The sequence below is a fragment of the Peromyscus californicus genome, unplaced genomic scaffold (genome assembly GCF_007827085.1).
Source record: "Peromyscus californicus insignis strain IS unplaced genomic scaffold, ASM782708v3 Scaffold_6__1_contigs__length_162567912, whole genome shotgun sequence".
In the NCBI taxonomy this organism is placed as follows: Eukaryota; Metazoa; Chordata; class Mammalia; order Rodentia; family Cricetidae; genus Peromyscus; species Peromyscus californicus.
In genome coordinates this window covers 74,799,029-74,814,638 of record NW_026294584.1, presented here as the reverse complement: position 1 = coordinate 74,814,638, position 15,610 = coordinate 74,799,029, and the positions used below count along the sequence as shown (strand labels likewise).

The 15,610-nt window shown below is 36.9% G+C and overlaps 1 protein-coding gene across 1 annotated transcript; it reads right to left on the bottom strand.

Annotated features, from left to right (window-relative positions):
- Positions 1-6,785: 6,785 nt before the first annotated feature.
- Positions 6,786-7,759, bottom strand: LOC128099012 (putative vomeronasal receptor-like protein 4; the record flags this gene model as incomplete). Its single annotated transcript, XM_052720657.1, is given in 2 exon segments — positions 6,786-6,829; positions 6,832-7,759. Coding segments are annotated over 2 exon segments (942 nt in total), but the record flags the coding sequence as incomplete, so codon positions are not given.
- Positions 7,760-15,610: the final 7,851 nt, after the last annotated feature.

Sequence of the window (15,610 nt, the reverse complement as noted above, 5' to 3'; positions counted from 1 at the left end):
ACAGACAGTCCTAGAAGGAAAATTCCATCCCAGGAAGTTAATAGCACCCACAAAAACACAGGTAATAGATAATCTCACACCAGTGAAACCCAAAGAAGGGAAGCACACACAAAGAGACACACACACAGAGACACACACATAGAGAGACACACACTATCACAACCAAAAAAATTGACAGGAATTAACAACCATTGGTCATTAATATCATTCAATATCAGTGGACTCAATTTGCTAAAAAAAGGATGCAGGCTAACAGATTGGATACAAAAACAGGATCCATAATTCTGCTGCATAAAAGAAACACAGCTCAAACTCAAAGACAAACAATACCAAAGAGTAAAAAGTTGGAAAAGATTTTGCAATCAAATGGACCTAACAAGCAAGCTGGTGTAGCCATCCTAATATCTAACAAAATAGACTTCAAACCAAAATTAATCATAAGATGTTGAGAAGGACATTTCATACTCATCAAAGGAAAAATCAACCAAGATGATGTCTCAATTCTGAAAGTATATGATCCAAATGTAAGGGCACCACAATTATAAAGACAAAACATTTCTAAAGTTTAAATCACACAAAAAACTGCACATAATAATGGTGGGAGATTTTCACACCACACTCTTACCAATGGGGAAAACATCCAGATAAAAATTAAACAGAGAAATAATGGAACTAACATATACTATTATTCAAATGGACCTAACAAGTATCTACAGAACATTTCACCCAAAAACAAAAGAATGTACATTCCTTTTAGCAACACAAGAAACATTATCCAAAATTAACCATATAGTTGGCCACAAAGCAGGTCTCAACAGATACTGATAAATTAAAATAACACCCAGTATCTTACCAGACCACCATGGATTAAATACAGATTTCAGAAACAAAAGGAGCCTACCACTCATGAAAACTGAACACTCTCTAACTGAGTTACCACTGGGTCAAGGAGGAAATAAAGGAAGAAGTTAAAGACTTGCTAGAATTCAATGAAAATGAGTACACAACATACCCAAACTTATGTGACAATATGAAAGCAGTGCTAAGAGGAAAGTGCATAGTACTAAGTATCTTCATGAAGAATTTTGAGAGTGCTCATACTAGCAACTTAAATGCACAATTGAAAGCTCTAGAACAAAAAGAAGTAGACAAACTTAAGAGGAGTAGAAAGCAGGAAATAATCAAACTGGGGGCTGAAATCAATAAAATAGAAACAAAGAGAACAGTACAAAGAATCAAGAAACAAAGAGTTGGTTCTTTGACAAAATCAACAAAATAGATAAACTCTTATCCAAAAAAACTAAAAGGCAGAGAAGGATAGAGAGAATATTCAAATCAACAACAAAAAAAAAGAGGGACACAACAGACTCCATGGAAATACAGAGAATCATTAGGTCATTCTTCAAAACCCTGTACTCCACAAAATTGGAAAATCTAAAAGAAATGGACAGATATCTTGGTAGATACCACTTACCAAAATTAAATCAGGATCATATAAACAATTTAAATACACCTATAACCCCTAAGGAAATAGAAGCAGTGGTCAGAAGTCTCCCAACCAAAAAAAGCCCAGGGACACATGGTTTCAACACAGTATTCTACCAGATTTTCAAAGAAGAGCTAATACCAATAATCTTCAAATTTTTGCTCAAGTAGAAACAGAAGGAACATTGCCAAATTCTTTCTATAAGGCCACAGTCACTCTGATGATACCCAAACCACACAAAGACTCAACAAAGAAAGAGAATTACAGACCAATTTCACTCATAAACATTGTTGTAAAAATACTCAATAAAATACTTGCCAACTGACTCCAAGAACACATCAAAAAGATCATCCATCATAATCAAGTAGGCTTCATCCGAGATGCAGGGATGTTATTCAACATATGAAAATCTGTCAGTGTAATCCATCATATAAGCAAACTGGAAGAAAAAACAGCACATGATCATCTTGTTGGATGTTGTAAAAGCCTTTGACAAAATCCAACACCACTTCATGATAAAAGTCTTGGAGAGATCAGAGATACAAGGCACATACATAAACATAATACAAACAACATACAGTCAGGCAGCAGTGGCACATGCCTTTAATCCCAACATTCAGGAGGCAGAGCCAGGCGCATCTCTGTGAGTTCAAGGCCAGCCTGGTGTACAGAACAAGATCCAAAACAGGCACCAAAACTACACATAGCGATTCCACTAAAATCAGGAACAAGACAAGTCTGTCCACATTCTCCATACCTATTCAATATAGCACTTGAAGTTCTAGCTAGAGCAATAAGACAGCTGAAGGAGTTCTAAGGGATACAAATTGGAAAAGATGTCAAAGCATCATTATTTTCAAATGATGTAGTAGTATACAAAAGCAACTCCAAAATCTCTACCAGGGAACTTCCACAGCTGTTAGACACCTTTAGTGAAGGGGCTGGATACAAGATTAACTTTAAAAAAATGAGAAGCCTTCCTATATACAAACAACAAAGGGTCTGAGAAAGAAATCAGAGAATCAAGACCCTTTCACCATAGCCTAAAATAATATAAAACATCTGGAGTTATTCTAATCAAGCAAGTCAAAGATCTGTATGACAATAATTTCAAGTCTTTGAAGAAAGAAATTGAAGAAGATATCAAAAGATGGAAAGATCTCTCATGCTCATGGATCGGTAGGATAAACATAGTAAAAATGGCCATCTGACCAAAAGTGATCTACAGATTCAATCCAATCCCCATTAATATACTGCTGCTACTATGAGGACCAGCCTTCAGCAGCTCATGGAATGAAGGGAAGCCACGGAGTCCATGAACTAATCACTCAACTTGACTTTTCTATCTGAGGAAGTAAAACTGAATTCTCTGGGGCCAGCATGGAAGATAAACTAACATTCCCTGGCCTGAAAAAGAAGGGGAAATATACATACACATCTTTAGAGTCTCTCCATAATCTTCTCTCTCTCTCTCTCTCTCTCTCTCTCTCTCTCTCTCTCTCTCTCTCTCTCTCTCTCTCTCTCTCTCTGTTCTTTATTTCTTTTCTTATTTCAAAAAAGAAACTCAAATGGCAGAGAATCACTCAACTGTTCAACATCAGTAGTGATCAGGGAAAGGCAAGTTAAAACTGCTTTAAGACTTCATCTTACACAAGTCAGAATGACCAAGGTCAGTAAAACAAATGATAGCTGATGCTGGTGATGTGGACAGAGGGGAACACTCATCCATTGCTTCTGGGAGTGCAAACTTGTACAGCCACTATGGAAATCAGTCTGGTAGTTCTTCAGGAAGCTGGGAAACAATCCACCTCAAGACCCAGCTACACCACTCTTGAGCATGTATCCAAAGGATGCGTCATCCTTTTACAGATACCTAGTCAACCTCATTCATTGCTGCTCTATTCATAATGCCCAGAAATTTGTAATAAACTTGATGTCTTTCAACAGATGAATAAAAAAGTGTTGCATTTACACAGTAGAATGAAACTCAGTCATTAAAATAACAAAATCAGGAAATTCACAGGTAAATGGATTAAACCAGAAAAAAAAAATCTTCCTCTGTGATGTAGCCCAGTTGCAGAAAGACAATTGTCTTTTTATCACTTTTTATAGATATTTTGGCTGTTGAGTCATTGATTTAAAAAAAAGCTAGAGTTTTTATAACCACAGAGATTAGATATAGAGAAAGGGATTTTGAGGGAGTGATGGATTTCCTTAGGAAAACAAAATAGAACAGATAGTGATGGATGAATGGGGGAGGCTCTAATGAGAAGATCAAATGGGCAGGGAGAAATGGGAAACATGGAAGGGAATGTGGGGAGGAAGAACTAAAACTAAGAATATTTAATGGGAGTATGAAAACCAGTTACAGTAGAAGTTTTGTAATTTCTCTCTGTCTCTGTCTCTGTCTCTGTCTCTCTGTCTCTGTCTGTCTCTCTCTCTCTCTCTGTCTCTCTCTCTCTCTTTGTGTGTGTGTGTGTGTGTGTGTGTGTGTGTGTGTGTGTGTGTGTGTGTGTGTGCCAAATAACATGGGGGATAAGACCCAACTTATCACTCATCACCAAATTAAACTTCCAGAACTGGGAATGGGTTACATACAATTGAGTTGTTGACTGAAGCGGTCCCACATGAACCTCTAAACAAACCAGGCTATTGAAAGGATATTAGTTGCTCTTTATCCAATGATGGTAAGGCCCTCATGCTGACTATAACACATACACATCTCATGGTTCTGGACCTGGGTGGTAGCTGGGTTGATCGGCCTGCCAGCGTTCCTTTATCATCACCACCACTGTGAGCTCTCCAGCACTGCCCTGGCTAGTTTACCCCATGCAACAAGGAGCAAGGGATGGGGCCAGGTTTCCTGCTTTCATGCCCTCCGGGCTGGCTCACCCACACCTACACCACCTGAACCAGCTCTATGTTTCCCAGGCGAAAAACAGGGACAGGTCTCCAGCAGGTAAGGGGCTGGGTCATCTCTTCCACCTGTCATCGGTGGTTGGGGAGAGTCGGGGGAGGGCATCTTTCTCTTACCCACACCATCAAAAGGCAGACAAGGGGAGCAGGACCAGCTCTCCCATTCTCATGTTGTCGGGGCCGGCCCACCAGTGCCCCCAGCAAACAGGGTCAGCTCTGTTTTCCTGCCCAGGAGAGGTGTAGGACCAGCTCTTCTGAGTGCTGCAGCAAGTGAGGGGCAGGGACCTTTCTCTCTAGTGTTGCAGCCAGTGAGGGGTGGGGCCAACTCTGTGCAGCCCTGTCCTCTCTGCCTTCCTGGTAACAGGAGCCATAGATATTAACACAGAGCCTGGCTGCAGCAGGACCATGGACACAGGCATGGGTCTTGGAATCAGCCCAGGCCCAGACAGCACCATGACCCCAGGTGGCAGGCAAGCTAACCACCTCTCCCTGCTCCTCACCACCTCACCACTTCAGATCTGCTCTCAGCACAGGATGTGAACCATTCTGTCTCTCTCTCTCACTCCCATAGCCCACCATATATTTGATCACCTTAATATTGCCTCACTGCCTGGCTTGTGGTTCTCCTTCTCCGATTCAGTCTTAACAGCACTGGGCTGGGTTGCATTTTCCCCTCGCTACAGCATCTTCATCTGATAGTCACTTGCAAGTGAAAAGTTTTTTTTTTTCTTCCAGGGACTCCCACTCTTAAGGGTAGATCCTGTGCTCAGTGGTAGATGGCAAACAGGAAACAAAGTCAACAGAATCTTTGAAGATTCTTTGTCAGATAATGTTGAATTTTGTTTTGTCTTAATTTTACCTTACAGGTCCTTTGCTTATATAGAATTATATATTCTGGCCTCCACTTTTGTGTTTCTGTGAGATTGCTGTGTGGCTTGTGTGTCTCTACATCATTATGTGTTCTTGTGCTTTTCTTTGGTTCTTTTTCTTCTCTTGGTTTTGACCTTTTCCAATTAGTTTGTTTTTGTTTTATCTTCCTATACCTAATTTCATTTTGTTATTAAAACTTATATACCTATTTGTTTTCTAAAGAGAAAGAAAAAGGATGTTGATCCAGATGGGAAGGGACAAGGGAGGAATTTGGATGAATGGGGATAGAAAACTCTTATCAGGACGTATTGTATGAAACAAATGTATTTTCAATAAAAATTAATTTGAAGTAGTATGTTATGGAGTTGTGCATTTGTAATCACATAGCTGGAGAAGCAGAAATGAGAGAATCGCTGGGACTATCATCTTGGCCTATTTGGCAAGTCCAAGTCAAAGTGAGAGATACTCTATCAAAACACAAGGTGAATGGCTTCTGAAGAACAAGAGCTAAGAGTCTCCTGGCCTCCACATGCACATGCACACACATCCTTCATCTGTGCACACACACATGCACACACATCCTTCATCTGTGCACACACACACGCACACACATCCTTCATCTGTACACACACACGCACACACATCCTTCATCTGTGCACACACATATGCACACACATCCTTCATCTATGCACACACACATGCACACATATCCTTCATCTGTGCACACACACATGCACATATCCTTCATCTGAGCACACACACATACACACACATCCTTCATCTGTGCACACATACATGTATACACACATCACAAAAACCACATTGTACATCATGTATGTACATATAAACAATTTTATTAACCAATAATATTTCAGTAAGTGTAAATGAAATGAAGTGCCAATAAACAGGCACATGAAATTTTCATGTAAGTTTCACTCATTAAGTGACTGTGATAAAACGGAATATTTAAATTCACATTATTTTTATGGATTCATAGAAGTTATAATTAGGAAACAAAGCTACAATAGGATCTTTAAACTATTCTTGATGATTTAGAGTAAATTAAATATTAAAAAAAAGCTTAAAAAGTCACTATCAACAAGGAGTTTCCTTGAGTAACCTCAGCATCTAGGGAACATTTATGACATAAAATAAAAAGGAGATCATAAGGGAATTCCTGTCAAAATATCAATTTATGCTGTACAATAAACTTAAAGGACTCTATACTATTTGGCAGCAGAGACATAAAAGAAGGTATATTTGTTATACCACAAATTTTGTGTGGATCAAATGAATAATCTTACTTTGCTACTTGAACTATTAAACAGTTTAGAAAAGAATCTGTAGTTTTGGGTTTTTTTATAAAAAATATAATTTCAAATGACCAGCAAGACTCCTTACAACCATCTGTAACTCCAGTTCCAGGGCATCCAATAACCACTTCCAATCTCTGTGGGGACCAGGCGTGCATACATGTTTTCATTATAGCAAAACACTCATGCATGTAACTAAATAAATCTTTTTGAAAGAAGAGAAAAATTGCCCTTTTTAAGAAATTTGGTAGCACATTGACCACAAGTTTCTTAGCATATTGATTATTCTGTTATCAGAACTGATTTGTACCAAAGGAGTAATTGTCGGATAGGCATTCATCACAAACTTCTGGGCAGTCAGGATGACTGGGTTGTACTTCCATAACAGGACTGAGGTGGAGGAGATGATGAAGTCCACCCAGTACATGATCACAAAGAAAACCACCAGTAGCAAGATGGTCTGGGTGGCTCTTTTCTCAGGGGAAACTCTCGGGTGGCTGATGCTGTGAAGATGCCTGCATTGCCTCTGATGTCTTAACAAGATAATCACCATGTATGCACTTGTGGTCAACATAATTCCTACAAGAAAGACATCTCTGGAGACTGTCACTGTTAAAATCAGTGCCCTGATGATGTAGTTCATGGGGAAGAGTGAGCAATATTTGGTGACCTTCATCTGGTTGCTCTCACTCATGTTGGTAAAAGCACCAACATAGAAGATCCGGTTGCTACTGAATGACAAGTTGAAAGACCAAATAAATAAGAAAGCATAAATCACGTATTTTTTTAGTTTATGTTTAAATTTTGCCAACAAAGAGGTACTAGGACTTATAGTGACAGCCTGGAGCACACTCAGGAGGCAGGTGATGCAGATGGAGAGGCCTCTCATCACTCTGTTTATGTAAAAAGTTGTCTTACATTTGAAGTCATTCTCAAAGTTCAGTGACTCAAATATGTCTGTAAGCCAAATATCCCCTCCAGTGAGGACCATCATTATGTGGATGAAGGTCAGTTGACAGGAGATCAGGTCCATGGGCTTAGATCTATGAACTAGGATTATGAAAGTGTAGAAAAAAAGAAGAAACATATTGGCTAGAACTCCAAGTACAGATTGGAAATTAAGGATATTCTTTAATAAGGACATAAGTGGAAAGTGTATTCATCTTAATATCATAGTAGAAACGTATTTCATATGCCTAGAAAAATAATAGAGAGTACATCAAACTTGTGATTCAAAGATCAGTACATTTATATAATCATTCTTGATTAACTTATTCTTGATTAACCTGTCTCTTTAACATTTGATGTTCCAGACTGGATACCATAGCCTATATTCTTATATACTTCTCCATGTATCTACATGTGTATATGTATATGTATATATATATATGTATGTATATATGTATATTTATAAAATACTAGAGATAATAAAAGCATTCACATTGCATTCTATACAGAAGGCACATTTTGTGTGGCTGTATTGTACTTAGGTATCATGCCTTAGAAATCCAATCCTATTGATTTACCTTGCCTCATTTTATAGTTAACATCTAAAACAGTAGCGATGAACGCAGATTATTAATCACATTTTCACAATCAAATAAAACTTATGTTGACCTGGAAAATATTCACAAAAGAAATCCAGAAGAGTGAGGTAATTCAGTCTCATGTTGCATAACTTTAATATGCTCTATTTTGCAACTATTTGTGTTTTGACTCATAATTCTAATGAAATCACAGTGAAAATTCATAATAATCTCACTATTTTAATCAGCAAAATGTTTGTCTTAGTTCATATTTTTCCTGTTTTATGTCCTTTATTCTATGAAGTCTTATATCCCCATAATCCTGAATTAAAGACATAGATACAGTTAGAGACCATTATTGCACTTTCCACACCCTATTAATTGTGTAACCATTAATTATGATATAAATGATCCGAACTGTCTCCCAGGTGAGCTCCCATCCCATCACCTTTTAGAACACTCCACTTCAGGTTTAAAGAACTAACTCCCAGCTATCAAGAAAAACACTGTTTTTATTGTTTTGGGGTGGGGTGAGTAAATCATTAATAGTATGATTTCATATGATTTTTTCTCTTTTTGCCTTATAACTTTTTCAGCCATCCATTTTGTTAGTTTACTTACCTCCCTCCTTCTTCTATATTAATGTCCCCTCTTTAACTAAGAACCCCCCATTTTCTCATTTTCCCGATTAGATCACTTATGTCCTGCTACTCAGCTGTACCTTCCTCCCACCTTCTTCTATATTGACTTCCCTCCTCCCTGCTAAGGAGCCCACCCTTTCCCGTTTCCCTGCTGAGATCACTTGTACCCTGCCCTTCTCCTGTCTAATGCTCTGTGCCTCACCCCATCCTGGCCGTGGTCCCCTTTTGCTCTGGTGTCTATAGTTATTGCAGGCTACATACTCACATCTGAAGATGTCAAGCTAGGAGCCTCCAAGAAGAGAGAACATGCAACACTAAGACAAACACTATTTTCAACACACTGAGAAAAACTTGAATTTGCCAATGATGACCAAATAGTGATCTGGTTTGTGAATTTCTGTTTTAAAAGAGATTTATTCCCATGCCATGGAAACCAAGGCCCAAGTGTTATCAGAGGTCATCAGCACCAGACAGTGTTTACAGTTCCACTCAACAGTCTCACCTTTGGTACCCATGTTAGTTATTTGGGTTGGTTACCAGTGTCATTATTTTGTCAAATTACTATAATTCAGTACTTTAAAATTAGCTTCGTGATAAAAAAAAAATAGAAAACTGCTACAGTGACTCAGATTCTTGTGAGAAAGAGTGCCCAATTGAATTGTCAAGCTCACTACTATATTCCACATACACAAATTAATGCATGCCTGTATGTATAGAAATAATGCAGAAGTTAGTGAGTAAAACCACCCTATAACATTCCCATGAATATGACACCATAAATCACACATTTTATATTTACATGATTTTTGCTCTTGAAAACCTTGATCTAGTAAAGGTATAGACTCATCCCAGTTGCCAGAGACAAACATCTGATTCTCCCACCAATATATATTTACAGTAGCTGTACTGTGATGCTCTGTGTTTTTAAAAGCTCTGGGATACAAGCTGGAGAGATGGCTCAGTGGTTCAGAGTGTGTTTACTCTTGTAATGACCTGGGCTAGATTCCCATCAAGGACATGGTAGCTCATAATCATCTGTAACTCTAGTCTGGGGAAGCCATCGTCCTCTATGACCCAGGTATGCAAGTTTCATAGAGACATATATGTACGCTAAACACTCATATATGTAGAATAAAGTGAATAAATCTTAAATAATAAATCTTAAATAAATAAAAGCTCCAACATAACACTTATTTCAAGCCTTGGTCTTCAAACTGAAGGAATTAGAGTTCAATTCTAATTTTAAAATGGAAAATGGACAAACCATATCTGTAAAATTTTTCATTAATTATACATCTGTAATTTATCAATATAAAACATGTATTATAGGTAATATAAAAAGATGATAACATAAGGTAAAAGGTAGTAATCGAAAATGTTTTCTCCTTAGCCCAAAGATATATTCAACAATATTTCATATCTATTGATTTGTCAATGTTTATAACTTACAGAAAATGATGCATCTGCTAATTCATCATGTGGCATCTTCCTCTGGAGCTCACCTAGCTGAGACTTAACCAGAAAAGACCATAGCTACCATGGCTACAAACTGAGTTGTTAACATATACATGCACTGGGAATTATTATTTGTTTGATATAAAAATAAATTGCAGTGCTGGGGGCATTTCATATCAATTTAAGTTACAGTATTTAGTTTACAGTACTAAAACCCAAAGTGTAACCATATATATTCATAATATGGAGAAACCATCACTATTAAATTGACCCAGACCTAAAGTCCAAGCAGGCTTCAGGCAGCTGTCTGGAGAGATGGACAACAATAGAAACCAAGAACTGCTCCCTGCATAGCTCTACAATCTTCTGAGAAACATCTCTTTACCCCTTCATCATCACAATGTTTGATTTGGAACAGTCTGGTCTTTCGAATTTATGGTGAGCTTTGTATTCTTCTTGTGGAGATTTAATAACATAATGAACATAGAAATATATTAGATCAAAAGTATCATTTTCATGTTCATTTTTACCATAGTTAGGGAGTAATGACCAAAAGGCAGGAGGACTGCTCAGAGAGAACACAGAGTGATTGTGTGACTTTCAGGTGACAAGATACATGGTGTTGCCTGGTTCACAGTCCACTGTCAGCAACATTAATAAGTCTTCAGGAATCTCAGGAAGGTGAAGACCTTAGCCACTCAAATTAGGTCCATGAAATCTTTATGAAATACATAATGCCAGCAGGAATAAATAGTGATTATTTTTAATAAGGTATTAGCTCCTCGCTATTACCTGATACACAAATAATTTTAATGCATAACTTATTCTTTGGAAATTAGTTGAGCACAGGTGAAACTGGAAACCCACAGACACTGACTAGAACATTACGTTCTCACAGTTGTGAGCCAGTTTCCCTGAGATGAAGCAACAGCAGCAGAATGTCACTGAGGAGCCTGTGGGGAAGCAGTCACCCCACAGCTGGATCACATGTCACACGGTGTAATTCTGGGAAAAACATGAAAACATTCACTGTAGGTGTGTGTGTGTGTGTGTGTGTGTGTGTGTGTGTGTGTGTGTGTGTGAGAGAGAGAGAGAGAGAGAGAGAGAGACAGAGAGAGAGAGAGAAAGAATCTAAAACTGTAGTTCAGACTGACTCCAATCAAACTCACAATGCTCCTACCTTAGCCTCCAAAGTGCTGGGATCACAGGTGTGTACAATCACACCTACTTCTATTTTCCATTTGAGTCTCCTGTATACGTTAGTAATTGATATGCCAACAAAATAAAAATGGACTTATGGCATTCAACAGCTAAACTTAAATTTACTTGGAATTTTTTTATGAATACATATTAAATTGGTAATTGTATTTTGTAACCACTAGGGATTTTACCTTTAAATAATTTTATATTATTGGAGAATTGAAATTACTTTTTCATTGCTAATGAAAAGCTTACTCAATATTATATCAGTATCAATGTTACAAAGTTCAATTTACAAACTTGAAATATTAAAACTTAACTTATTTTAATTAAAACTGAAAATATTCCAGTTCACATTTTTGTAAGGATAATATTACAAGGATTTAATAAATAAGTAAGGTGAGATATCCAGATATTTTTTAAATACCCAGAAAAGATATACTTTATTAGAAATCACTGCAATAGAATAAACAATATATGTAAAACTTTTTAAAACTTATTTATACATTGTTAAGAACACAAGTAGAAACTTTTCTCAGAATTCCTAAGTATATGCAAACTTAACAGAACAGGAAATTACTGATAAACTCTAAATTAGTTATTATTTGTTGTATAATTCTTGCTTAAGTTTTGTATAAATAAATGTATGGTCAGTTAACTTGAAAAAGTATTGAAATGACAAAAACAAAATATTATTTCAATGTAATTTAGTATTATAAATGTAGTTCAGCAACCAAATAAATGTGGGTTCTCTGTTTTACTCTCTAAGTTATTTTAGGTATTTTATGACAAGAATGTAAGACTAACACAGTTGGCATTAGCTAGATCAAACCATGTTTTTAGAATTTTTAGAGTATGCACTCGGGAGAATGCATAGTGTGATATGTGCTTAAAATATTCCATTTGGGGCTAATTTTTATATATGTATTAGTGTATGTTCATCGTAAAAAATGAAGGATTTCATGACATTTTCATTCAATATATAGTATCCATCAATCGTCTTTACCCTATCAGCCTCTCCTGTCTCTAACCACACATTAGGCCTTGTCTTCTTTCTTTCCAATAGCCCCACCTACTGTCACATATTATATTCAGCAGTCATAGTGAGTTAAATCTATGTTCTTTTACAAATCATCACACTGATATTTTATTTCTACAAACATCTGTTGTATTTGCTTCTGACAGAGTAGGGGGTCAAAAGTAAAATTCTAAGCAGAGAACTCTCTCATCATTTTATTACAGAAAATTCTGCTTCATTCTAGCACTTACAGCTCTCACTATTAATAAATAGAAAAGCAAACACTCACCTGGCCAGGCCTCTGATAAACATCCATGGAGAATGAGCCCTAAGAAGCAGTTATAAGGAAGAAATGTCATCAGCTTATCTCTCTCTAGACCTATAATTATCATGTCATCAGTAGAGGGCACTTCTGACCTTGAGGATGTTAGAAAGTTGTACCATCAAATGGGAACGTGAACTTCTAATTCCAAGAAAACAGTGGAGTGGGAACAGCTGAGCTCTGGGTTTCCCTTGTGTGAGCTACTCTCCCCAGGCCATATCTGTCTGTGTGGATTAGCTGATCCCAGTCCTTGTGGACAAAACAAAAGGAAAATTCATAATATCCCATTTAAAAGAAGTAGAAACACATTTTCACTTCCCCAAGGTATCCTTCCTGCTTCCAAAACATTCCTGATAGCCTCTATACTTACTTGATAGTGGCTTCAGAGTCTCATCTGGAAATTATCATCACTTTTGCTAAAATTAAAAAATGTCCAACCCAGCCACATAACCTTCTACCTACAGTCTGTCCTACCTGTGGGATGTGCTGAGGTAAGGGTGGCCTAGAGATTGAGGGAGTGGCTGTCTAATGACTGGTCCAATTGGCACTAGTGGGCTCTGTCTCAGGAGTAGCTGTAGTCTTAGCACGTGGTAGATGGTGGTAGTCAGACCTGTCTGCAGGAGGTCTGCCTGCCAACTGGACTGAAACTGGGACTGCAATGGGTGGTGGTATAGAGGCGTATGGTTGTGCCCCTGGACCCAAAGCACAGGGGCTGGAGTGTTCAGGTATGAGGATAAAGACTCACCTCTTAGTCCAATTGGGTGCTGGTGGGCTCTGCAGATTTAATTTTTTAATTGAACTGAGACTACAAAAAGACTATTTGCTTTATATGTCTGTAGACATATAAAGAACAGTAGAAACAAACATTTGGGAAGATTTACAAAATTTTTCCTGTTGGAAATATGCTATACCATTAGGTCAGTTTTCTCTGTTTCTTTGGACATTTTCTCTGGATGATTAGTATTTTTTCTTCAGATGTCTCATTTGTCCTTGTGTCTTCAGATTTCTTAGTTGGATGCCTTTTTCTCCTGGAAAGACAAAAACAAAAATCCTGCCACAATCCTATCTATGGGGAGTTTCCACATTTGGCATGTTATATCTGATAAAATGAAAGGCATTTATTAGTCTTATATGTTAGATTAGACTGAACAGCCACATTGTTTGATAAACTATCTCCACTTCTAATCAATAGGTCTCTCCTGCTTGAATCTAATCTTTATCAAGTTTGATGTTATCCACAGCTTTTTTTTTGTACTGTGGAAACAAAAGCAAAACTTCTTCCTGAATATAACACATAGTTTTCTATTCTGAAGTCAAAATATGCAAGCTGATTTAATTCAGGAGTTTATTCAATCATCCAATGTCTCTCCCCAGCTGTCAATCTTTTTCATTAGCATTTTAAAATTTTAAAGTTCATAAAGCACTGTGCAATCTATTTCTGGGATCTTTATTACCCTTTTCTGTTTATTAAACATATCTTTTAGAGAGTGATTAGACCTTTCTATAACTGCATGTCCTGTAGGATTATGCAGTATACCTGTAATATGCTTTATGTTATAATATAAAAAAATTGTTTCATTTTACTAGATACATAATTTGGAGCAGTTAGTCTTAGTTTGTACAGGTATCCCAATGATGGCCATGACTTCTAATAAATGTATAATTACAGAATCAGCCTTTTCAGAACTCAAAGATGTTGTCCATTGAAATCCTGAATACGTATCTATGGTGTGGTGTACATACTTTAATTTTTGAGACTCTGGAAAATGAAACACATCCATTTGCCAAATTTCATTTCTTTGAGTACCTTTTTTGTTACTGCCTGCAGGTAGTGGAGTTTGGGTATACAAGGAACAAGTAGGACACTTTCTTATAATTTCCTTGGCTTGTTGACAAGATATAGGAAAATCTTTCTTCAAGCCCTTGTTATTAACATGATATTTCTTATGAAATTCTGAGGCTTCTAGCACATTTCCTACCAATAGCTGATCGATTTCATCATTACCTTGTGCTAGAGGGCCTGGCAGACCCATATGGGATCTGTATTATATACAAGGGGTGATTCCTATTTCTGATTATTTCTTATAATTGAGTAAATAATAAAGTTAATTCTGAATCATCTGAAATAAGTTCAATTGTTTTAACATGTAAAACAAGTCTTTCTGCTTGTTAAGAGTTAGTAACAATATTAAGAGGTTCTTGAAAAATCTAATAATACCATAAGAATAGCATATAATTCTGATTTTTAAAAAGAATCATAAAAGCTTTCAGCCACTTCACAAAACTTTACATACTTATAACATGTCTTTTCTGAATTCTTTGCATCAGTATAGAATGTATGAGCTCCAGAAATTGGTGTTCCCCATACAGTGTAAGGGAGGTTTCAACTATCTTTCTTTATAATCTAAAGTCTCTTGTTATTGAGATATTTGTTTCTAATCTCTCCCAAAAAGTTACTGGAAATTTCAGCATTAGTAAAAGGTACCACAATTTCTGCTGGGTCTATTCCTGCTAATTGATGAAGTCTGAATTTTCCTTTCAGAATCAATTCACAAAACTTTTCTACAAAAGTCTTCAATTTTTTACTCTGTGTGGTAAAAAATCCATTCTAGGATATTACCTTCTCTCTCCATGAGAATTCCTGAACAGAATTCGTAGAAGGTAAAATAACCAGAATACAATCAAGCTCTGGATCCAATGATCCACATGTACATCCTGTAATTTCTTTTCTACCAAAACCAATTTTCTTTCAGACTCAAATGATAATTTTATTGAACTATTTAAGTCCTTATCACCCTGTAAGGTTTGAAATAAATTATTTAGTTCTTGAGTTATCAATCCAGTTGTGAGCAGTAGCCAGTTA